The following is a 25,389-nucleotide window of genomic DNA, read 5'->3' on the forward strand; positions in this document are numbered from 1 at the left end:
GTGTCCGATCTGCCGCAATGTCGCAGTCCCGCAAAAAAAAAGTAAAAAAAAAAAAAATTGCAGATCACTGCCGTTACTAGTAAATAAAAATAAAAACAAAAATGCTATAAATCTAGTTCCCATTTTGTAGACGGTATAACTTTTTCTCAAACCAGTCAATATACGCTTATTGCAATTTTTTTAACAAAAATATGTAGAAAAATATATACTGGCCTAAACTGAGGCATTCGTTTTATTTTAGATTTTTTGGGGGGATATTTATTATAGCAAAAAGTTTAAAATATTGCTTTTTTTTCCAAAATTGTCACTCTTTTTTTTGCTTATAGCGCACAAAATAAAAAAATGCAGAGATGATCAAATACCACCAAAAGAAAGCTTTATTTGTGGGGAAAAAGGGACATCAATTTTGTTTGGGTCCAACGTCGCATGACCGTGAAATTGTCAGTTAAAGTGACGAAGTGTCGTATTGCAAAAAAATGGCCTGGTCGTTAAGGGGGTCAATCCTTCCGGGGCTAAAGTGGTTAACCTTCCAATATCTTTGCAATGGCAGCACTCATCTCTCTCCTCACGCTGCAATAAGTGGAAAGTCTGAGTAATCTCCTGTACAATGTATACAACAACAGCATGAGTCCATATCACCTACTGTGCAATATACATAACATGAGCTCACCATCTCCCCTCCTCCACAAAACGTGCTGTGCGTGAGCCATCTACAGGCCGCCTTCTGAACAGCACCATAGAGATTACGGGAGTGGGATAGAGCGACTGCGGAGGCGCACCATAGAAAGGTCCCTTCCATCCAGCAGCCGGTAGGATTTCCTGTGTTGATACAGACGCGCTTCCGCTCTCGGTAGCTATGGCTTTGGAAACGGTTCCGAAAGATTTGAGGCACCTAAGAGCCTGTTTGCTGTGTTCTCTGGTGAAGGTGAGAGAGGGTCTGCCTCTGTGTAGAAGGTTCAGGAAATGTATAAGATGGCTCATTATTTATTCCCCCCACAGATACAGAAATGTGTAGGATGGGGAAGGCTGTATATGTGATAGGAACACAGGAGGACCCTGATTATAGAGGCAGCCAGGGCTATACTGTACAGGGCACACTCACAATGGCTTCCAATTAGGGGTTCCAAGAGCGAAGAATAGGGCTACTTTCACATTGAGGCACTATAGTGCTAAAAAAAAAAAAACAGCTTCTTTGAGGCGCTTTAGGAGCTGTGTATACACTGCGCCTCCCCTGCCCTTTGAAACCAATGGGCAGCGCCGCTTTTAACCCTATTTTGGCTGCTAGCGGGGGGGTTAAATGTGCCCCACTAGCAGCTGAAAAGCACCGCTAAAATGACGGTAAAGCACCACTAAAAATAGTGGTGCTTTACCGCCGACGCCCCCTGCGTGTGAAGTGCCCTAACTGAAGACTGCTACTTGTCCATGTGTCTGAACATTGGGTTAACCACTTTCAGACCGGACCATTTTGCTGGTCAAAGACCAGACCACTTTTTGCGATTCGGCACTGCGTCGCTTTAACTGACAATTGTGCGATGTGGCTCCCAAACAAAATTGACGTCCTTTTTTTTTCCCCACAAATAGAGCTTTCTTTTGGTGGTATTTGATCACCCCTGTGGTTTTTATTTTTTGCGCTATAAACAAAAATAGAGCGACAATTTTGAAAAAAACGCATTATTTTTTACTTTTTGTTATAATAAATATATATATATATATATATATATATATATATATATATATATATATATATATATATATATATATATATATATATATATATATAATTTTTTTTTTTTTTTTTATTGTGACTGCGACATTGTGGGGGACCCATTGGACATTTTTGACACATTTTTGGGACCACTGTCATTTATACAGTAATCACTGCTATATAAATGCAGTGATTCCTGTGTAAATGACACTGTCAGTGAAGGGGTTAACCAGTGGGTGGCAGTGTAGGGGTTAAGTGTTCCTAGGGGTGTGTTACTAACTGTGGGGGGGTTGGGCTTTCATTTAGTGAACACTGATCTCTGCTCCAATCACATGGAGCAGAGATCAGCATCACTAGTTGCTAGGCAGAATGGAGAAATGTTGTTTTCAACGGCATTTCTTCAGTCGGCCGCTCCGTGAGACGATCGTGGGTATGCCCGCGGCGATCGAGTCCGCGGGTCCCGCGACTGGACTCACGGAGGTCCCAACCAGCGCAGGAGCGCGCCGCCGGCGGCGCGCTCCCGATGGCAGGGTGGCAAATTTAAAGGGACGTACATGTACGCCCATTTGCATGCCCGTGCCATTCTGTCGACGTACATCGTCGTGCGCTGGTCGGCAAGTGGTTAAAAGACATCTAAAGCCAAAAGTTTTTTTCTTTGTAGCACTGTGTGTTATGAGAACTGCCTCTCCCCAAACCAGGGTATTGTGCTAAACCTGTAAGTAAATACGAGAACCAGAACCTTCGCTAAGGGCCCTTTCACATTAATACGTTTTTACCTTGCAAGAAAAAAATGTTTCCCTTTTAGATCCTATAGGACTCTTCACACCACTGTGTTACAAATGTGGTACATTTTGAAAACTGCACCAAAAATGAAGCTCACCTTTGAACTGAATGGGAAAACGCATTAAAATCACTGTAAAAAGTAAATTTTTTTTATTATTTATTTTTTTTGTCACATGTCCATTATTCACAGGAGCAGGCAACCCAAAAACTCATCTAAAACACAGCAAAATAAGTTTTCACTGCAAATTTTTTTTTTTTTTTTTGCTACAGAGCAGTGTGAAAGGAGCCTTAAGTGGAGGATTAGGCTTGATAATAATGTTGGCTGGGCCTTTGTGAACAGCGACGGTTCCCTTCTTAGGAAATTAACCAATAATCTAATCAAAGCAATTGGGAGCAGAGGAACTACTGCAACCAGCCTATGACATTAAAGTGTAAGTTCATTTTTTTACCAAAAGGTAAGGTGAACTTACACAGAACCCACCCAGCTCCGCTGACCTGGAATGTAGCGATATCCTGCTTTGAGCTCACCGGTTCGGAGCTTAGAAATACCCATTGTCTTTCTCCCCCCGCTGACAGGATGGGCTATGCAGCTTCTGATTGGTCAATGCCACCCATTTGTCGGCGCTGACCAATTAGAATGCACCTAAACATACCTCCTGACAGGGTACGCTTTGGAGATTAAGCTGCGGGGGATTTCTAAGCCCCGGACCGGTGATGCGGCTGTACCAGGGCTCATAGTGCGATATTGCCACATTTCAGGTCAGCAGGACTGAGGAGGGCGTCCTGTGTAAGTTCACCTCACAGATTTTTCTGTAAAGGTGAACACACACTTTAAAGCGGAGGTCTGCCCACCCCGGCAAAAATTAAAAGCCAGTAGCTACACATACTGCAGCTGCTGACTTTTAATAATGGGACATGTACCTGTCCTGGAATCCAGCGATGTCGGCACCGCAGCTGGTGTTTGCATCAGCTGTCGGGTGCTGCCATTGCCAGTAAGGGAGCTCGGCAGTGAAGCATTACGGCCTCACGCCGGGTCCCTGCTGTGCATGCGCAAGGCGATGCTGCACTCCCCTTCTGGCCTTGCGGTGGGGGAAGGATGAGGGAGCTGAGCTGCTGACGTAATTTGCCACGGCCCAGTTATACGCTCCCCCCTGAAAGGTGCCAAATGTGGCTCGGGGGGGAGGGAATGAGCGCAAGTCCCTTTTTCCCTGGAACTCTGCTTTAAGTATATATGCCAGTATAGTAGAAAATAATACAAGCTTTATATAAGAAGCGACTAACCACTTCCGGTCCATGGGATGTACCTGTCACCCTTCCCATCTAAGGAGGTACATCTCAGTCTTCGCTGCAGTAATGATCCATATATCATTTTTGGAGCTGGCAATGCTGAACAGAGTCAAAGTAATTTAAGTGGCTAAAGAGTCGATGGATTACATTTACAGGTGGCAAAAGGCACTCCAACGCCCCCCCCCCCCAGCTACCACTTTTTCAAGGCTCTCCCCAGTGATCAGGGAGACCAGCAAGGATGTAACTAGAGGTCGACCGAGATATCGCTCGATATTTGGCCTTTTTTATTTATTTATTTTTTATAAATCGTCATAGGCCGATTACCTCCCTTCCCCACACTCCGCTGACAGTTTCACACACTGTGTGGCTCTGTGCTCAGTGTGTGAAATTGATTTTCAATTGAATACAGGGAGAGGAGCTGTCAGAATTCAGCGTGATGTCGGGGTGGGTGGGATCTGGGGTGGGCGGGACCCAGCAGCTATCAAACACCAGCTGATGGGATGGGAACCCGCCCACTTTCTTAAGCAGCCCAATCATTGGCTGGTGTTAGCTGCAGGGCCCTGCCCACCCCAGGTGCCACCCACCCCCGACATCACGCTGAATTCTGACAGCTGGCCTCAGCATTCAGTTACGGATAGTGTAACTGAAACTGACAAATCAGCTTGGTGTGAAACCTGCCAGTGCCAATCAGTGGCAACCAGTACCACCTGGCAATAAAAAAAAAAAATCGGCTTAACATATTGGCCGCAAAAATCTGCATCATATATCGGCCATCCCGATTTCTAAATATCAGCCAGTGAAAACCCCATATTGGTGGACCTCTAGATGCAACCGGTGGCATCTGGTTTCTGAGACACAGCGGGAGGAACGGATGTAATCCCCCCCCCCACTGTGTGATACCAGAAATGACAGATTTCATCACATTCGGCTTCAAGTCTCATGTAAACAAATCATTACCAGCTTGTAAAAGCATCAGATAAAACCGATCTTGGTTTGATCTGATCTCAAAAAGAGGTCTAATAGACTCTAGATCTCTCCAAAAAAGATGTTCATCCCTTCTGATAGAATTAAATGTGATTTAAAAACAAAAATCTAAGTTACAATTTAAAAAAAAATGTAAATAATAAATTAAAGCGCGCTTGTTCTAGTGTGCTCAAATTCGCACACATTGGTCTGCACACATGTAAACAGTGATTGCTCCATACAGACCTCCCATGTAACTCTAAACTGGTAAGCAGTAAAGAATTTTTAAACGTTGCTTCTGGAGATTTTTAGGTACAGTAGATTGTACCCAAGTTGACCAATTAGCATGCTGGGTTTTACCTGCAATTATCGCTAGCGGCTGCTAGAGCTATTAGCAATAATCTCCCCTGTCGGTAGAAGATGATGGCCTGGCAGGAGGGATTCCTGCATCAACATTGGCTGTGTTTGATGAGTGGGAATCAAGCTAATTAATTTCCTGCAACCACAGGACATTTGCTCTGTGTATGGCCAGCCTAAGTGTTTTTTCTAGGAAAACATTTATTTTAAATGTAGGAGAGAAATGTTTGAATTGGCAAAACTGGAAGTGGTTAATACTACATCCAATACACAAACTGGTATTATCAGAAAAGAGCCAGATAGACAGGCATCCTGGTGAGATTTTGCACATGCAGCCCTGGCCAAAAGTTTTGAGTATAACACAAATAATAATTTTCACAAAGTCTGCTGCCTTTTTTTGAATGATGACTATTTTCCATCCGTCTAGAGCAGTAATGGCGAACCTTGGCACCCCAGATGTTTTGGAACTACATTTCCCATGATGCTCCACTACACTGCAGAGTGCATGAGCATCATGGGAAATGTAGTTCCAAAACATCTGGGGTGCCAAGGTTCGCCATCACTGGTCTAGAGGATCGGATCTGATGAATACAGTCAGGCGATTCATTTTCATCCAATCTCCCCATAGAGGAGAGCGGGACTCTGACAGGTCTTTGCAAAGTGAGTGGAGACAGACCTGTCATCCGCATGCTCATTGGGAATCAGTGGATCGATCCCCCGCTGAGCAAAGTTGGAGTCTGTCATCCTGTGTGAAAGAGCCCAAAAGGACCAGCTGACAGGTGTCGGTGTTGATGAGGACAAGGCTGGAAATCACTTTGTAATGCTGATTGAGTTAGAATAACAGACTGGAAGTTTTAAAAGGAGGGTGGTGCTTGAAATCATTGTTCTTCCTCTGTTAACCATGGTTACCTGCTAGGAAACATGTGCAGTCATCACTGCTTTGCACAAAAAGGGATTCACAGGCAACGATATTGCTGCTTCTAAGATTGTACCTAAAGAGAGGTTCAGGCTGGGTTTACGTTGCAGCACGGAGCGACTCACAGCAGGGGTCTGGTGCGTCTCTGTTCACCGTTTCAGGGCTGATTTCAGTCTGAATTTCTGTCTGAATTCGAACCTGAAATGGACCAGAAGACGCACAGCACTCCTGTGCAATTTGCACTGGAGGAGCTCCGGAGATGTGTAAACCAGCTCCAAAGCGAGCCACTCAATCTCCTCACATGCAAATTGGATGCGGAGAAACCTGCATCACTGTAAACCCAGCCTTTAATTGTGAAGGGGGCTTCAGGGTGCCCAAGTAAGTCCAGCAAGTGCCAGGACCGAGACTACAGTTGATTCAGCTGTGGGATCGGGGCACCACCAGTGCAGAGCTTGCTCGGGAATGACAGCAGGCAGGTGTGAGTGCGTGTACAGTGAGGAGAAGACTTTTGGAGCATGGCCTGGTGTTGAGAATGGCAGCAAAGAAGCCACTTCTCTCCAGGAAAAACATCATGGACAGACTGATATTCTGAAAAAGGTACAGAGATTGGACTGCTGAGGACTGGGGTAAAGTCCTTTTTCTCTCATTAATCCTCTTTCCAATTGTTTGGGGCATCCGGAAAAAACCTTGTCTGGGGAAGAAAGGGTGGGAGCTACCATCAGTCTTGTGTCATGTCAACAGTAAAGCCTCCTGAGACTATTCATGTGTGGGGTTGCTTCATAGCCAAGGGAGTGGCCAACTGGGCTCACTAACAATTTTGCCTAAGAACACAGCTTTGAATAAATAATGGTACAAAAACATCCTATGAGAGCAACTTCTCCCAGCCATCCAGGAACAGTTTGGTGAGAAACAATGCATTTTCCAGCATGATGGAGCACCTTGCCATAATGCAAAAGTGATAACCAAGTGGCTTGGGGAACAAAACATTGAAATTTTGGGTCCATGGCCAGGAAACTTCCCAAACCTTAATCCTATTGAGAAGTTGTGGTCGATCCTCAGGAGGCGGGTGAACAAAAGAAACCTCACAAATTCTGACAAACTCCAGGCATTGATTATGCAACAATGGGCTGCTGTCAGTCAGGATGTGGCCCAGAAGTTGATTGGCAGCATGGCAGGATGAATTGTAGAGGTCTGGAAAAATTATTGACTCTGCATAAACTTAATGTAATTGTCAATAAAAGCCTTTGACACTTATAAAATGCTTGTTATTTTGTACTTCAGTGTATCATAGTATCAGCAGACTTTGTAAAAACTAATGTGTCATTCTCAAAACCTTTGGCCACAGCTGTATGCTGGGGTATGTATAGTTAATAATAATAAATGCCTTCAAATGAATATTGCATCAAAGTTCATTTGCTGGGCCCCATGATCACGATGCAGCATCTGTCTTTATGTCAAAGACCTGAATACAAGTTCAGTGGTGGTGGGGAGGTCTAATTGAGCTCTGAGCTAAAACCTAGATATGGAATCCCAGACGAGAAGAGACAGGGCTAATTAATATCAAGAACCACAAACTCTATTGCTGTATACTGATTTAACTACTAACAAACAGCAAGGTGACCAACACACACTGTATCATAGACTTTGTTATCTGGTGTAGTGTGTGTGTATGTACAATAACAAGGGAACAAATATACTTCTGTCACCAGTCTATATATAATATACACACACATTATGGGAAATGAGTAAATTATTAAATGTAGGTGCACTTGCCTAATAAGTGCTTTTAGTCTGGATTCAGCAACAGCTCTTCCATGTCACTTCCTCCTTCAGGGATTTCCAATCCAATGACCCAAACAGAGGAAGTGCTATACATATTTAAGTCTGTGATCTTAATCAGGAAAGCCACTTGCAAATTTAGACAGTATAAGGCAGCAGATCTATACTCCCCTTCCCCTAATATGACCTTCATGCATTCTTTGCATTATGTTTAAACCCTTTTTTTTTTTTTTTTTCCCCAAGGGATCTATCTGGACAGCACCTGAGAGATGGTGACTCCTCCCACAGGGAACTCCTTCCTCCCAGATCTTTAAAGGGAAGCACCTCGCTACCACACTTCAGTTTTTGTGTTTCCTCTAGCCCAGCAGGAACATCTTTTGGAGGGTAGCCAGGAGCTCTTAGGTGCTCCTGAGAGACAGGGTCTCCCCCCGTCTTACCAGGGCTTTGGCAGCGGTAGGTTCGGGCTCCTCTTACCCCCTAGGTGCTCGGGGAGAGCTGCAGAAGGTCCGATGACCCGCTCCAGTATCCTGGGAGCGACAGCTGCATGTGCACCGCCACAATTTTGCATTGGTCGAGAGGAATTCTTGGCTGCGCCGGAAGTGACACTTCCTATTAGCAGGTCACCGGATCAGTGCCTGACGTCATTTCCGGTGGCTGGACGCAGGGGGGGAGGCAGGGCAGGAGCTGGCGCCTATTTCTGCTTCCTGTCCAGTGCAGTGGCACTATCAGAGTCTGGAATCAGAGTGTGAAGCCACAAGTGGAGCGCTGCACACCCGCAATGGAGGATGCGGCGTCTGCAGCGGTGGGGACAGGCACTAGCAAGGCTCAGTTAGGGGGCAGTTGATTAAGTCTGCCCATTTCCTTTACCTGGGGTTTGCGGTCATTTATTTCCCCATGGTGGTGAGGGCCTGTCTGGGCACTGGAGGCTGTATTTTCTTCCTAGTACACCTTGTCTGCAGGTGGAGACTGGATCTCACTAAGGGTCCCTGTGTGTGTTTTCCTGGGGGATAAAAGAGATTCCCCTCATGCAAAACCAAGATGGGAGAAAATTGGAAAAAAGCTCTATGCAGTACTTGCATTGCTTCTTTAGTCAGAGGAATCTGCTTCCGTTTGTAATGACTTGGTTGCCTCTGTAAAGAAGGCACTCTATGCCATGATTCAAACGTTCAGTGACTCGTTAGTCTGGCTTCTAGTGAGCCCTCCACATCAGAGTCTTCCCTGGGTTTACTTCCTGTCCCGGTGTGAGAGACTGTCTGAAGGTCCTTCTACCAGGCAAAAACAATCCCCCGCACCTTCCATTGCGGATTCAGAAGAGGAGGAGGGTAAAGGGGCTGAAGTGGCCCTGTCCAAGTTTAAGCTATATCGGAAGAAGTTGATGGGCTTCTTAGAGCCATACATATTACTAGGGGTGCTGCGGATCGTCACCGGTCCGTGATCTGAATGGGTCACCCTGGTCGGATCGGCACATGCCACGATCCGCGGAGCCCTCCGAGGCCTCGGCCATCTTTATACACCCGGCCGTGTACAATGTGATCGCTCTGTCAAATGACGGAACGATCACTTGTAAACAAACCGGCGTCGTGTCTTGATGCTGGTTCCTCTCTCCCCTCTGTGTACTGATCTGTGCAGTGGAGGGGAGAGAGATCGAATGACGGCAGCAGCGCTGTGGGCTGGATCTGTAGTGCTCACAGCACTGCTCTGTGACAATTGCAGTCGCAGCCATCCCTCCATACTCTGCCGATACCCTGTCAGTACTCTGCAATACCCTGCCAGTACCCAGCCAAACTCTGCCAATATTACAGTGGGGGAGATGACGTGGATATTACAGTGGGGGAGATTGTGGACGATATGGTGGTGGAATTTTCACAGGTTTTTGCAAATTCAATTATTTGCTGATCCGATCCGTTTTTTTTTTTTTTGTTTTTGTTTTTTTTTTTTTTGTTTTTTTCTCGAGACTCCTTTTTGAGGAAGACCCCTCTGCAGTATGGAACAAGGTCCCAAAGTTTGAGACTGCTTTCTCTCAGTTTTCGAGATCCACTGACCTATCCTTTTGAGGACATGGAGATCCTAAGCGAATGGATCTTTTGCTCAAGATCTTGGCAATTGATCATGAGCAATTTAAAGCCAGCCATGGCTACGACATGCATCACTAGAAACCTGGAATACTGGGTTAACCAGTCAAAAGCTCAAGTATTAGTGGATACAACCAAACAGGATATTTTGGCTTCTTTGACTACCTTGTCCTCCGGTAGCCTATATGGCGGATGCTTCAGCCCAAAGCAATTAGAATGTCAGCTAGATCAGCAACCCTAACAAATTCGGCAAGGAGCGCATTGTGACTGAAGACTTGGCCAGGCGATGCGGCATTGAAGAGCTAAGCTCAGGACAGCTGATGGGAAGAAATCCTTCCCAGTAAACAAGAAACAACCCCCGATGCGTCAACCCCCCCCCCTTTTTTTTTTTTTTCCCTCTACCTCCAAAGAGCTCAGGAGCAGGGCAACAAGTCCCAGTTGAGTAGGAAGAATTGGTCCGCACAACAAGCTAAGGGCAAGGGCGGAATCCTTTTTCCATCCTGCGCAAGCTTAAAAATCCCAATGACTCAACCCTGCAGGTGGGAGGAAGGCTACAAAATTTCCTTCCACAGTGGTCAGGCATAATGTCAAATCAGTTTATCCTGACCACTATTTCTCAAGGCTATGCAATGGAGTTTACGGAATCTCCCCCCCCAAGAAGATTTCTTGTGACGAATACCCCAAGGGATCCAGTAAAAGCCCTGTCCATGAAGTCCTTATTAAAGGAGCCGATGAAGCAGGGTGTAATGATCTGAGTGGCCACAAGGTTTTTATTCTCACGTTTTCTTGGTTTAAAAAAAAAAACGCCAACAAATCCGGCAAGTACAGAAAGCTCAAAATTGACTTTTTGTTTGTTTTTGTCCAATAAAATTTGCTGACCCCAGAATGTTACATGGCATCAATACATTTAAAGGATGCATACCTACATATCCCAGTCTCATGCCAATCCCTGAAGTATCTCAGGTTGGCAGTAAAGATGGAAGGCGTGATTCATCATCTGCAGTTCAGAGCTTTGCCATTCAGGCTGTCATCCTCACTTCATATCTTTACCAAGGTGATGGCGGAAGCCTTAGCTCCGCTTTGCTTCGTCAGGAAGCTGCAGTGATTCCCTATTTGGGCGACCTTCAATTCTTTGCACCTTCAAGGGAAAGGTTGCAGGATGGCTTCGTCAAAGCACGCAACCATTCTAAAACCTCACAGAAATCCTCCCTAAACCCATCACAGGAGGTTCGATTTCTGAGCTATCAAATCAACTTAATAGAACAAAAGATTTTTCTCCTGCAGGAGAAAAGGGACAAGGTTCGATGCTGCAGACCAACCAGCCAATAACGATTAGGCAGATTATGTCGACATTAGGGGTACTGACCTCAACAATGCCGGCTATTCAGTGGGAAGACTGCACTTCAGGTGTCCTACAAAGTTTTCTCCTAAGGTCTTGGGATCACCGCTTACGATCCCTGAACATGGAGGTGAAGATTCCGACCCAAGTGAAGAAGTCACTTTGGTTTTAGAGGAATTGGGAGATCCTATCGAGGGGTCTAGATTGGGCCTTCCCAGTCAAAGACTTGCAGATGCCAGCTCTTGGGGATGGGGCGGGGGGGGCCCACCTAGGAAAAAACTTCACTCAAGGAAGTTGGTCCAAGAAGGATGCTACAAGCTCCTCAAATTGGAGAGGGTTGAAGGTGATCACCTTTATCTATAGTACTATTCACACAATGGCTGCAGAAAAGCGCTTGCTATCTCTGTCGGTTCTTAAGCAGGTACCCCATTCAGGAAGCGGAGTGGTCTCTGAACCCGGAGGTCTTCGCAAAGATTTCCAGTATGTGGGGACAGCCAGAGGTGGACCTATTTTGCCTCAAAGGAGAATGCACAGGTTCCATTGTTTTAGGGAAAAACTATCTCGACAGGGACAGACGCACTGGCGCATCAATGAAGATTCACCTTTTGCTATGCTTTTTCCCCCTCATTCCAGTTAATCCCACTGGTACTACAGAAAATCCAATGAGAAGGGGTACCAGTCATGCTAAGTACTCAGTTTATGGCTGAAAAGGGTCTGGTTCTCAACCATTCTGGGAATGGTGACCAAGCCTTGTTGCCATTTAACTCTCGGGCAAGATCTGCTAAGCCAAGGTCCAGTAAATCATCCAGAAATGGCCAGGCTATCTCTCGCAGCCTGGTATCTGAGGAGCAGCTGCTAAGGAGTAAGGGAGTTTTCTGAACGTCTGCTTACAACATTACAATCAGGTAGGAAAAGGATAACCAGGGCCATCTATAGTAAATTCTGGAAGGTCTATAATTCATGGTGTGATTTCCTCTGCCCTGATGTATTATTAATAAAAATGTTTTTTTTTTCTCTTGCAAGATCAAGGCCAGCACCGGTCAAGAATTTTCCTAAGTGGGACCTGTCGGTAGTCCTGCAATCCCTAGCAAGGTGTCCATTTGAACCTCTGGAAGAAGCGTCCCCCAAATGTCTCTTAAATCTGTGTTCCTATTCGCCATTACTTCAGCACACAGAATCAGTGAGCTACATGCTCTGTCGTTTAGGGAACCTTACCTGTCAGTGTTTCCGGATAGTTAGTTATTTTTAGGACAGACCCAAAGTTCTTGCCTAAAGTGGCTTCAATGCATAATCGCTCACAAGACATTGTGCTCCCAATCTTCTGTGTTAATCCATCGGGAGAAGGAGGCCTTTTTTTCATACGTTGGATGTCCAAAAGGATTTTGTTAAGCTATCTAGAATTGACAAAGGATTTTAGACGTACAGACTAGTTTTGTCTTGTCATTTTTTATTTTTTTTATATATTTTTTTTTTTTTTTTCAGGCAACAAGGGTTGCCAGGCTTCTAAAGGATCATTAGCCAGATGGCTGAAATTATCCATCCTGGAAGCATAATCACATGATGGGTTGTCTCCGCCAGATGGAATTCGTGCACACTCAACCAGTGCGCTTGCGGCCACTTGGGCAGAAAGAGCTGGTGCCACCCCTGAACAAATTTACAAGGCGGCAACGTAGTCAAGTTTCTGCACCTTTGTGCGACATTAGACTGGATCTCACATCTGCCAGTGATCAGGCATTTGGTAGGAAGGTCCTGCAGGCCGTTGACCCACCCTGAGGGGGTAAGTCTCTGTTATCCTCTCAGATACTGTCCTGAAAGGCTCCTTGTGAAAATTCAAGTTAGACTTACCGGTAACTTGTTTTCCAGAAGTCTTTCAGGATAGCAACGACCCGCCCTATTAGTTTGATGTACTATGCTGTGACTAACATGTCCTTATGTGTTCCAGCCGGGGCTGGAGGTTCTCTTCTACAACTGAAGTGTGGTAGAGAGGTGCCTCCCTTTTTAAAGATCTGGTGGAAGATGGTGTTTCCTGTGGTCCGGTGGGAGGAGTCACTATCTCTCAGGTGCTGTCCTGAAAGACTTCTGGAAAACAACTTACCGGTTAGTCTAACTTGAATTTTCACAAAGCGTCTTTCAGGACAGCACCTGAGAGGATAACAGATACCTGACACCACGGCATCCAAGCCCCCTCCAGCGAATCAGGTGCAAATTTACTTAATTGGCAGTATATGGAGAAAATTGCAGTAATCTATACCAGTTGGTTCTTAATATTTCATTCACAGTAGTGACCCTATCAGAATAAAATGGATTCCAATAGGTGGCTGCGGGTACAGCTCATTGCTGCTTTATTTAATAAGCCGAACAGTGCATGCAATTTAGTGATGGTGCAAGGTCCTGGTGAGGTGATATTTTAATGTTTGTCTGCTCTGTGATGTGAAATCCTAAATTTAAGGAAAAAACAAATAATGGCCATCCTTTTTCTTGTGTGTAGACATTAGTTATTTGTCATTTCTAACAGTATGTGGTTTTTCCTTTTTTTCTTCCAGACCATTGACCAGTTTGAATACGATGGCTGTGACAACTGTGATGCTTACCTGCAGATGAAGGGGAACAGGGAAATGGTGTATGATTGCACTAGTTCTTCGTTTGATGGGTATGTCATTTCATGTGAATTGTTGTGGATCATAAAAATCAGACTAAGATACTGTAATATTGGCATTCTTCTCTCTTTTTTTTTTTTTTCCCCCCCCCATACATTTATTTTTTTAAATGTCTTTGTCTTTAGGATTGTAGCAATGATGAGCTCTGATGACAGCTGGGTGTCAAAATGGCAGCGGATCAGTGAGTATTCTAATATACCCACTAGGGGATGTATTTAAAAGGCATTGAATTCACCAAGCATTTACTGCAGGTGCATGTGTTTTAAAATTGACAGTGATTGTTTCTCCTACAGTGACTTTCACATTCACTACTATATAAATTTTGCCCTTTCTTCTGCTGTTCTTTTGTGTTTTTGTAATTTAAATTTAAAACACATGTGGTGTGTTTTAAAACAACCACCAGCTAGTGTCTATCTTCAAGTGAACCTCTTAGTTGTAATTTTTTATTTTATTCCTTATATTACAGTTATAAATCACTTAGCTAAAGTGGTTCTAAAGACAAAAGGGTTTTCTTCTTTCCCCATTTCCTTTTTTTATTTATTTTTTTCTTTCAGATTTGTATGGCCGGGTTTGAATCTGCCATTTTGCATAAGGGTTTTTATGTCTGTGTGTGAGGTTATGCTTTGTGCACTTCAGTGCCTTACTTTGTGATGGTGGATTCGCATGTGGTGGCTGCAGTTTGCAGTGCCATGGCCAAATGAATCCCCTATGTCCTTCAGTGGATCCATATACGCTGTCCCCATTTCCTGCCTTTAAGGGGGAGGGGATGGTTAAAATATGCCCAACAACAACTTAACATGCCTCATGGGCTTTTTTGTGTAGCATTGGTCCAGTAAAGGTTGCCTTCTGGCAACTCGACCATGCAGCTCATTTTTGTTCAAGTATCATTGTATTGTGCTTCTTTAAGAACAACCACACTGTGTTTTTTACAGAACAGCCTGTATGTGTCCTGAGGTTACCTGTGGGTTATACTTTTGTATACTGAACAATTCCTAGCACTTGTGGATGCAATCTTTCTTGATCCACCTGACCTTGGCTTGGTATCAAGAGATCCCCGAATTTTCCACATCTTAATAAGTGAACAGTACTGACTGGCATTCAATGCTTAGAATATCTTTTTTTTTTTCCCTGTCCTGTTCCATTACCTTGTTACACAGGTCCTTTTGACAGTTATTTTTTTGCTCCCCATAGCTTAGTATCTAGCCTTCTCGGTGCATCCACATGAAAACCATTTGCGATTTATACAGACACTAATTGCTGCTTAAAAAAACACACATGTGGGAAATTAACCTTTTTAATTGCCATTTTAACGTGTGTGTGTGTGTGTGTGTGTGTGTGTGTGTCTGTCTGTACCAAAGCCAAATATTCCAGGGTATGTAAACTATTGATCAGGGCCATTTGGGTGGTTTGTTTGTTGTTGGTTTGTTTATTATGATTTTTAAAATGAGCCAATCGACTATGTGATAATAAAAGGCTTCATATGATCACTTTCACCTCCTTCCCCTTTTTTTTTTTTTTTGCCATTTATAAATGGTCGGAAAATGCAAGACTTGCCAAGAACCGCTATTTCACATTACATATAAGATGCATACAATATAGTTTTATTACAAATCAAGTAAAACAAAACATTAGATAAACTATCGCAAATTTGAAGGATGGTAAACTGGCCCTTTGTTTATCAAGTTTGGCGAAACCTGCTATAGATGGAGCTAAACCATCCATGAATGGATAGTAATCACAAGGTAACATGTAACAACTATAAACAGTGGGTATATAATACATTTTAATAGATTAGCCACCATTTTATGTAAAATAATCAGATTGAGGCGGAGGATATACCAGAATGCTCAAAGAAAAGCAGATGCTGATTCAGTTGACCACCATATTCCCAGTAACAGACCAGAACAACAAGGCAATTGCGTGACCATAGGAAGAACACAAAATTGATCACCTAGGATAAAGTTTGTATGGTTATGCCTAAAATGAGACGTATTTAACCCCAACATGAGGAATATATCCTATTACTGTACCTTGGATTGAGGGGAGATGTATGTAATAAAAGGCTTAAAGAGGAAGTAAACCCTGATGAGTTTACTTCCTCTTTTTTTTTTCCCTGCAAAGGTAAAGCATAATGGACTACTATGCATCGCATAGTAGCCCATTATGTGTCACTTACCTGACACAGGAGCCAGCGAAGTCGCGCTGTCCCCTGTAGTCCGCCGCATCCATCTTGCTGGTGGCGTCTCGCAGCTCCGCCGCTGTCATTCGGCGAAGCCGCGATGACGTCACTCCCGCGCATGCGCACGGGAGTCGACAAATGCGGCAGCTCCATTTTTGGAACTGCCGAGTTCAGTGCGCCTGCGCGCTGCTGTCTACGGCGCATGCGCCGTAGATAGCGGTGCCCGTTTTCGGGCAAATATCTCCTAAACCATATAGGTTTAGGAGATATTGCTTGGACCTACAGGTAAGCCTTAATCTAGGCTTACCTGTAGGTCAAAGTGGTTTGTAAGAGCCGGTTCACACAGCGGGCGAGGCGACACGACTCGCCTCGCTCTCGCAAGTCGCCCCCGTTCTGTACAATGGAACCGTTCTGAGAGGAGCGACTCGAGTCGCTCCGACTCAGAAAAAAGGTTCCTGTACTACTTTTGGGTGACCTCGGGGCGACTTGCATTGACTTCTATACAGAAGTCATTTGCAAGTCGCCGCGGCAGGTCGCGGCGAGGCAAGTCGGAGTCGCCTCGCCTCGCCTGCTGTGTGAACCGGCCCTAAGGGTTTACAACCACTTTAATATGATCCCTGTCCTTTTTTAAAAGACAGTGGTGTTTTTTTTGTTTGGCATGACAGTCATATTTTCAATATCCATGCCAAAATGTCACGATTTCTGCCAGGAGATGCAAACTTTTGAGAACAACTCTGTGTATAAATACATTTTATATAACTTTTTACACACTTGCAGCATTTTACTGTTTATTCTTTAAAGTTGATGGTCATTTTCTCTGAATGCAGATGCGTTCTGTGAATACTAGACTTGCATGTGGGAACAGCAATGTGAGTAATAAGGGAAGGAAATGGTGCAGGGAAGTTCACTACCCTGGATTATAACCGCAAAACTGCAGTATCAAAAATAAATCTACTCAGACTTTCACAGCCCAAACTTACCATTTTGAGTTGAGTCTAAAATTAATACAGTAAGTGGAAGTCATATTAAAGTTTTTGTTTGTTACTAAAACAAAGCAGCATACCACAGTAATGCTGAAGTCCATTATCGGGGGCCAGTTTGAAATCCTGTTTTTTAAACTTCCAGGTATTTGCTTAGTTGTGTTAGTTACAGGTCAAATTAGAACTCCAGGTAAATGTTTTTGGGACAATGACTATGTACAAGTGACCTTTTTAATTTCACGTTTTTTTTTTTTTTTTTCCCCTCTCTCTCTTCGCCCCCCCCCAATCCCTGATGCTACACTAAGTGCCAATTTTTCAGCACTAAGACCGACCAGTTCTGTTTTTCATACAGTGAAGGCTAGTGTCACTTGCTCTCTACCTTCCTGTCCCCCATCCATGCACAAAATGTCTTTTGTATACATAATTTTATGGAATACAATGTGTTCTGTGAATGGACAAGGGGAAAATTATCATATGCAGCTTGTCAGATTGTTGATGTATTTCTGTAGTATAAGTCTAATATATGTTACAAATGCTGGGAAAAGGTAGAGGGCCTGAAAAAGATAAAGAACACTGGAAGGGGCACTATAACTGCATTCTGCCGAGTGGTGGTGAATTCTTGTCATATTGTGCTCAACATACTTTTTGGCATCATTACCTCCTGTGTGTCCTCCAGCGGTGGCAGGTTCAGGCTCCAAGCAAAAGAATGTCGCCAGCACACCAAAGATATCTGGAATGGGTTCTAAGCTTTAATCAGCGATCACCTCATTACAGCAGATTGCAGAGTTTCTGAGCCATGCAGGAACCCTTCATTAGGCATGTGGTGATGCCTGATGAAGGGGTCTGCGTGGCTCAAACGTTGCAATCTGCTGTAGCAATGTGATCGCTGATTAAAGCTTAGGACCCATTCTGGAGATCCTTGGTATACTGGCGACATTATTTTGCTCTGACTTGACACGGTTCCAGCCGGTGGTTGCTAAAGCACCCACTTGTGCGCACAGACATTTCTACAGGAACGTGTACATTGGGAATAACGTGTTGGAGGTTCAGGCTCCAGTCACACCTGGTGACAGGGCCATCTCACCCACTGCTTCCTCCTGGCCCTGCAGTATTCCTCTTCAGTCATTGAAGACCCACTGCTGGTATAATCACTCTGTGCATGCAAACAGGAATTGCACCATTCCCAGCACCTGGTCCAATTCTTGGCATGCTGGGAATGAGCAAGGATGTACACTGTATGGAGCATGGGCAAAGGTTGTCTGGCAAGAAAACTTAAGCTCCTTCAATTCTTTGCAAAATTCTGTTCGTATGTTGAGGAATATAGTGAATTGTACTGTAACAAGTCAAAAAAAAATTCTCTAAGAAGGTAAAAAGGGCCATGAACATGGTAATGATAAATTGTGCTTTGTGTAGATGATATATCTGTGCCTTTGTCTAGTTAAAGTTGGTCTTGGTAGCTTTAATTCAGGGGTTCCCACCCTGGGGAGCCTGCACCCCCAGGGTGTGCGAGATGGAATTTCAGGGGTGCAACAAAGAGTGGCTTTGTGTCCCTTAGTCACGAGTTATCACTCAGCCCTCTGGCAGTAGAAGATTGTGTTGCACAGATAGTAGACTAGGTAACTGATTGTCAAAGTATTGCTTATAAATCATTATAATGCAACATCTGACATGATCATCGGGTTAGATTTTACTAAAACTGGTGCAGCTGTGCATAGTAAACAATCAGCTCCTAGGTTTTATTGTCAAAGCTCAATTGAACAAGCTGCAGTTATAAGCTGATCGGTTACTATGCACATCTGAGCCAGATTCTTTGTGCACCATTTTTAATGCATTCCCCCCAGCCCCCCTCCCCTCTTATAGTAGTGCTACAATGTAAAGTAGTTGGCGTACAGCTTGTATAATGGTGTACATTTTCTGTCCCCTCAAAATAACTCACAGCCATTAATGTCTAAACCGCTGCCAACAAAAGTGAACCCCCCCCCGTGAACTTTTTCCAAATTGGGCCCAAAGTGTCCACGTTTTGTGTGGCCACCATTATTTTCCAGCACTGCCTTAACCCTCTTGGGTATGGAGTTCACCAGAGCTTCACAGGTTGCTACTGGAGTCCTCTTCCACTCCTCCATGATTACATCGGGGAGCTGGTGGCTGTTGGCCCTGCAGCCCAGTCTCCAAAGGGAGGGAATTGTGCTTGGCTCATGTCACAGTACATGTTGGCATTCATGGTTCCCTCCAATGAACTGTAGCTCCACAGTGCCGGCAGCACTCGTACAGCCCCAGACCATGACCTTCCCACCACCATGCTTGACTGTAGGCAAGACATGCTTTTGTCTTTGTACTCCTCACCTGGTTGCCGCCACACACGCTTGACACAATCTGAACCAAATAAGTTTTAAAAGTAGTAATCCATGTCCTTAGTCTGCTTGTCTTTTAGCAAACTGTAAACCGCAGTAATGTAGATGGTTCAGTTTGTCTTTTCAAATGCTAAAAATTTGACTTCTTTATCCTTAGTTTTGATCTAAGGCTACTTTCACACAGAGGTGTTTTTTTCCGGAGTGCTTTCACACTAGAGTGGTGCGCTTGCAGGTTGGGGGGGGGGGGGGGGGAGAAGTCCTACAAGCATCATCTTTGAGGCGGTGCATGAGTGGTGTATACACCACACCTTTAAATGCCCCTGCCTTTGAAATCAATGGCCAGTGCTGCCAAAGCACCCGCAAAGCGCTTCGGCAGCTGCGCTTTTAACCCTTTTTCGGCTGCTAGCACAGGTTAAGAGCGCCCCCTAGCAGATGAAAATCGCAGCTAAAACGTCAATAAAGCACTGCTAAAAATAGCATCACTTTACAGCGGACGGTCCCCCGCCCCAGTGTGAAAGCGCCTTTTCTTTTGTAGGGTGTGCGCATGTTAATTCTTTCCTAGGGGGAAATTTGGGTAATAGGAAAGGTTGGGAACCACTAATACAGATGTTTGAGGCATTACATGCTAATAAGATGGGGTTTTTTTTTTTTTTTTTATATAAAAAATAAATAAATTTTGGTCTCAATTTTCCGTGTTGGTTTTTCACTCCTTCTTCTTTTTTTTTTTTTTTTTTTTTTCAGCTAATTTCAAGCCAGGAGCGTATGCAGTCTCTGTTACAGGACGCCTACCACAAGGTAGTATTATTGTCTGTCGATGTGCCTTGAGCTTATTTCTATTTCTAGATTGTAAGCTCTAACGAGCAAGGCCCTCTAGTCCCTCTTGTATTGATTTGTATTGTAAGTGTACTGTCTGCCCTCATGTTGTAAAGCGCTGCACAAACTGTTGGTGCTATATAAATCCTGTATAATAATTAACCTTTTTTTTAGATGGTTTTAATGAAAACTTATTGGTGTTGTGAGGGTGATCATAAATTGATGTGGCACGTGTCTGTTTAGAACATACTGGGCTTGCTAACGCTCAGTCTGGTTTCTTCTTTTCAATACTCTGGTAAGGTTGAATACTTCCCTCGCCATTTCCTGTTTTACCCTATCCTTGACAATGTCAATAAGTAATTGAAATAATCAGCAAACCTACAAGCTTTAGGAAAAAATTTAAATATCTTGTGTGGTTGGTGTTTTTTTTTTTTTTTTTTTTTATTCATTCTCTGCATTAGGGTACAACACCACTTGTGTACAGCTCACAGCCCCCCTCTCTTATAAGAAGCCTGATCTGGATCCAGCTCTGTGCCTGAGAGCAGCAGCTCTCCCCCCTCCTCATCCTCCATAGGCTCAGATACAGCACAGACAATGAAGGGGGGGGGGGGTGGGGGGGAGCGGGGCTGAGTCCTCAGGACTGCCCTCATAAGTGGTTTGTTATGGGGGTGCGGGGGGGTAGAGCCAGGAGCACCAGTGGGGGGAACCAAGAAGAGGAGGATCGGGCTTCTCTGTGCAAAACCATTGCACAGAGTGAGTAAGTATATTTGTTAAAGAGAAAATATATATATATATATATATATATATATATATATATATATATATATATATATATATATATATATATATATATATATATATATATATATATTAATGTTGAATAAAGAAGAGGGTGTTTTTAGGGACTTTAGGGAAGCCAAGACCTGGTAAGGTCCCGTATTTCCATCCCTATGGGACTTTCCATGAAATCATGAGCTGGTAAGGTCATGTATTTCCATCCCTTTGGAGTCAAAAAAGGGGGAGGGGGGACAAGGAAGGTGGGACTTTATATGAAGCACATGATCGCAAAACACAGTACCAGTTGAACAGAGGAATTTTATTCACACAGCAATATAATACACTGTTATAATCGAATAAGATGTATAACATGGTAACAATGGTAGCTATAGTGACGACAGGGATATCAAAAGACATGACCACTGGTGTTGGTAAGAAGATAGATGTAATAATAAACATTAGACATTTTAATGACAATGGTATCACAGATATGATCAATGTAAAACTCCGTAGTTCAACAGGGGCGGACTTGGGTAAAAATCAATATTGCACAATACTATCTGCAGGATCTATGGCCTTACTGAGCCGGATGGGGTAAGGATCAAGTAATAACTAAGTAGAGATAAAAATAGATAAACACACGGCAACAAATGGCTCTACGCGTTTCGTGGCTGATGCGCCACTCATCAGGAGCATGCACGTGGATGTCTAGAAAAGAAAAAAACAGAAAGAAAAATAGTATAAGGTAATCAAATGAGACCTATAAAGCAGGGGTAAGGTAATACCCCTGACAGGACTGAAGTACAAACTTACTCATTAAAATGGCTAGCTAATGATGCAGCAGGAAGGCGCCAAAGACATCCGGAATGGCCTCCAAACGGGGGCCGTGGCAGACAGCCCAACAAAGGTGACCCAACCAGGCTACAATCAGGGCGGGCAAGGGACCACAAGGATACTCTGTAAGAAAAGCAATCAAGATTGCAATAGGAAGTCACTCAAGGTGGCTACAGTAAAGATGTGAAGTGAGACACCCGTGCTGGTGAAGATAAAGTAATGATTTAGCAGCTGGCAGTTGTAAACTACCAAGAGAATAGTGACTATATATATATATATATATATATATATATATATATATATATATATATATATATATATATATATATAAATTTTTTTTTTTAATACATTGAGTAGGTCTTTATTGATGTAGTTGTTTGTCTTTAATAGAATCTCAAATTCCTCTTATTAAAATGTAATTCTAAACTGTTTGCTTTATTAGCAAACCTTGTTATGTAGCATTTCTTTTATTTATTTTTTTGTTTTTTATGCAATCTGTGTGAAGATCTTACAACTTATCAAAGACTTAACTAAAAAAGTACCACAAATTTATATCAAACATTTGCTATTGAGCAAGAACACATTTGTACTGCAATAAAGAACTGTTTAAAGCGTATATAAAGCCCCAACATGAGGTTCGGATATTTGTTCCCTTTTGGTTTGTCAAAGATGCAATTTGACATCTTTCATGAATGCAAAAACTGTTTGAGCCTGCCAGAAATCCAATGTTCTGTGTCCTGTGCGCTCTACGTTCTTGTCACACACAAATTTTTTAATAGAAATGTGTTCGGACTACAAAACGCCTCTCCTAAGTGATGATGGCGAGGAGGCGGCGTGATGTCCTTTTACACTTATCATCCTAGGTGATAGTGTTGCACCTCCATTTATACAGTGCAACGATTGAGGGAAGGTGTTACTGGCAGGATCACCAGGTTAAAATATAGGAGATAAAAAAAAAAAAACTGAGAGCACCAATGGAACCACCGCATCTAAAGACTTCTAAGATTAAATGTTACATTTTTTGTTTTGCCGTTTTCATAAATTCTAAAGGGGTCCCCCCCCCCCCAAGTATCTGTTCTCCCCCCAGGCCCCCTCTAAACACTTGCCTGGCTCCCCTTCTGATCAAGCGCTGTGCCCAAGAGCTCTCTCCTCACAGGTACAGAGGCAGCAATGGCAACCATTGGCTCCTGCTTCTGTCAATCAAATCCTGTGAGAAGGGGGCTGAGCCAGCTGCCGATCCAGGCATGTGGGTGGATCAGGATCTTTTCTGAGCCTGCATCGGCTCTGTGACTGCAGACTTTAGCCCAATGTTGCCTGAAAACATGTCACGAGTACAGAAAAGGCTGCACTCCTGTGATCCCCAGGAGAAGTCTAGCCAAAATAGCTTTGGCTATTCCTTTTTATTTTAGGAATACTCCCCGAAATATTATTTATGACAGACTGTCTGGGTTTTGCCATTTCTTGAGATCATGTTCATGCAATTGCTGAAGTAATTGAAATAATTGGCTAGGGCAGTGATGGCGAACCTTGGCACTCCAGATGTTTTGGAACTACATTTCCCATGATGCTTAACTACACTGCAGAGTGCATAAGCATCATGGGAAATGTAGTTCCAAAACATCTGGGGTGCCAAGGTTCGCCATCACTGGGCTAGGGTTTCTGACCTCACTGACTGCTTGTTTCAAATAAGTGACTTGTTAAAACGAAAGGTACTAAAGCCATAGGTTGAGCATGATAACCAAGAAACCAGCAACTTATAATAAAAAGTATAGTAATGACGATGACTTTTGTCTTTTTTCCTTTAAAAAAATAAATAAATAAATAAACCTTTTTTTTTTTTTTTTAGACACAAGGAGGCTGACATTGATTCCCTCTTTCTGTAAATGCTGGCTGTCATGCTGACCCTCTGCTGTCAATACTTTTCGTTACTAAACCAGAATCAGTATGCAGATAGGAGGTTGTGTCTTTAGAACTATTTTTCGGATAGGCACCCTTTTTGTAGGTCAGTAACTCAAAGTACTTCAACTTGAGTGTTTGCATACTAGCCAGGCAGCTATCATTTTAATAAGGTCTGTGCTTCTGTCGAAAGAGGGTCATTTTAAACCTAAACCACTGTGCAAATATCGTTTTCAGAACCTACTGTCTGAAGACTGTGCTGTATAGGAAATGGTGGGCAAGCCTATAGTTGACCTATTTTACTGTTATTGTTTGTGCAGCAAGTGACAGTTCTGTATCTCTATTTCTCTCTATCTATATCTCTATATTAATTATAATCTCTATCTCCTGCCTCGCATATCTATTATCCTTTTAATCTGCACTATGATGGAGCTATGTTTCTCTTTTAGGTATTGTGCGTGAGCTGAAAAGCCGTGGGGTGGTTTACAAATCCAGAGACACCGCTATCAAGACATAACTGCAGAAGAAGGGCTGGAGCAGAGATTGGGTTGATGTCTATGTCTTCTCTTCCGTTTGGTTTTATTTTCCTGTTATGTTGCTGAGGCTGTGGTTTCCCTGCAGTGGGGGAAGGGTTGTGCCACTCAGCCCGCCACACCTACAGACGCTTCACATCTTTCTGTCTTTTTATCAAGGAATGAGACCTTGATGGAGGAGAACGGGGGTTTTTTTTGGGACAAAATAAAGATGTATTAATCCTGATCGCCTTGTCATTTCTTCCTGTTGTGTTTTTTATTTATTTTTTTTTATTTTTTTTTCTCCTTCGTCAAAATACGTGACCACTCCCTGAGTTTAAAAAAAAAAAAAACTCTACTCAGTTACATGCAGTTTAAAAGAACCAGTAAGTGTGAAACTTTGACTAGCAACATCAAAGTATGCTCTTAACCCATTCTATACCACAGATACGTCATACGTTCTAGTCTACTGTGGCTCTGGAGAGGAAGTGGCTGACAGTTACTGTGAGAGCAGAACTGAATCTAACGGAAAGAGAGGCGTTGCTGAAAGCTTTAAATCGCTTTCCTGTACCTCACCCTAAATAGCCCAAAAAATATGAAATGTATTATTTTGTGATTTGCAACTGCCACACTATCAGTGATGTCTTCCATTTGTCCACAACACCCAACATGGCTTTCTGTTATTACATTTAGTAATTTTCCTATCATATGTTTTTCTAATAAAGTCTGATGATTTTCTTTTCTGACGGATGGGTAAAAGAATTACGGTAAGTGTTCAAAAATGGTGTACTCCGCATATTTCCATATAAGGGTATAACTGTTTCTAGTGAACTGGCCGTCCAAAAAAGCAGCAGGTCGCAACAACTTTGTCACTTCCTGTGTGGTGAGGCGGGTGGGGACAGAACGAGACACTTTGTAGGCAGGAAGCTAGTTTTATCATTTTTCTTTTCTAACGCTCTTACCAATATTTTTGATCGTTTGTTTAGAGGTAACGTACTTCCATAGAAGTATGTGTAAATACCATTCTTATACTTATTTTGAAAGGGGTGACTGCATTTGTGCTGCAGTTTGCAGTGTCTCTGTAATGGCAGTTAATTTACTTTTGATTGTGCTTCAGTGCATAATTACTACTATATGTGATGAAAACATACATGCGTCGATATATATTATATAATCTATTTTTTTTATT

The 25,389-nt window shown here is 43.3% G+C and overlaps 1 protein-coding gene across 1 annotated transcript; it reads left to right on the top strand.

Moving 5' to 3' along the window:
- Positions 1-762: 762 nt before the first annotated feature.
- On the top strand, positions 763-24,447 carry SUPT4H1 (SPT4 homolog, DSIF elongation factor subunit). The gene is made up of 5 exons (XM_077480673.1): positions 763-925; positions 13,745-13,851; positions 13,984-14,039; positions 20,110-20,163; positions 24,138-24,447. The coding sequence occupies exons 1-5, from the start codon at positions 857-859 to the stop codon at positions 24,203-24,205; spliced, it is 354 nt and encodes a 117-aa protein (XP_077336799.1). The 5' UTR covers positions 763-856; the 3' UTR covers positions 24,206-24,447.
- The last annotated feature ends 942 nt before the right edge of the window (positions 24,448-25,389 follow it).

The sequence above is a fragment of the Lithobates pipiens genome, unplaced genomic scaffold, assembly GCF_037356315.1.
Source record: "Lithobates pipiens isolate NorthernLeopardFrog02 unplaced genomic scaffold, aLitPip1_a1.2 Scaffold_16, whole genome shotgun sequence".
NCBI lineage: Eukaryota > Metazoa > Chordata > Amphibia > Anura > Ranidae > Lithobates > Lithobates pipiens.

Coding starts and splice junctions, on each gene's coding strand:
- SUPT4H1 (XM_077480673.1), top strand. CDS start 857: ATGGCTTTGGAAACGGTTCCGAAAGATTTGAGGCACCTAAGAGCCTGT. Junction 926..13,744: donor TGCTGTGTTCTCTGGTGAAG/GTGAGAGAGGGT, acceptor TTTTTCTTCCAG/ACCATTGACCAGTTTGAATA. Junction 13,852..13,983: donor ACTAGTTCTTCGTTTGATGG/GTATGTCATTTC, acceptor CTTTGTCTTTAG/GATTGTAGCAATGATGAGCT.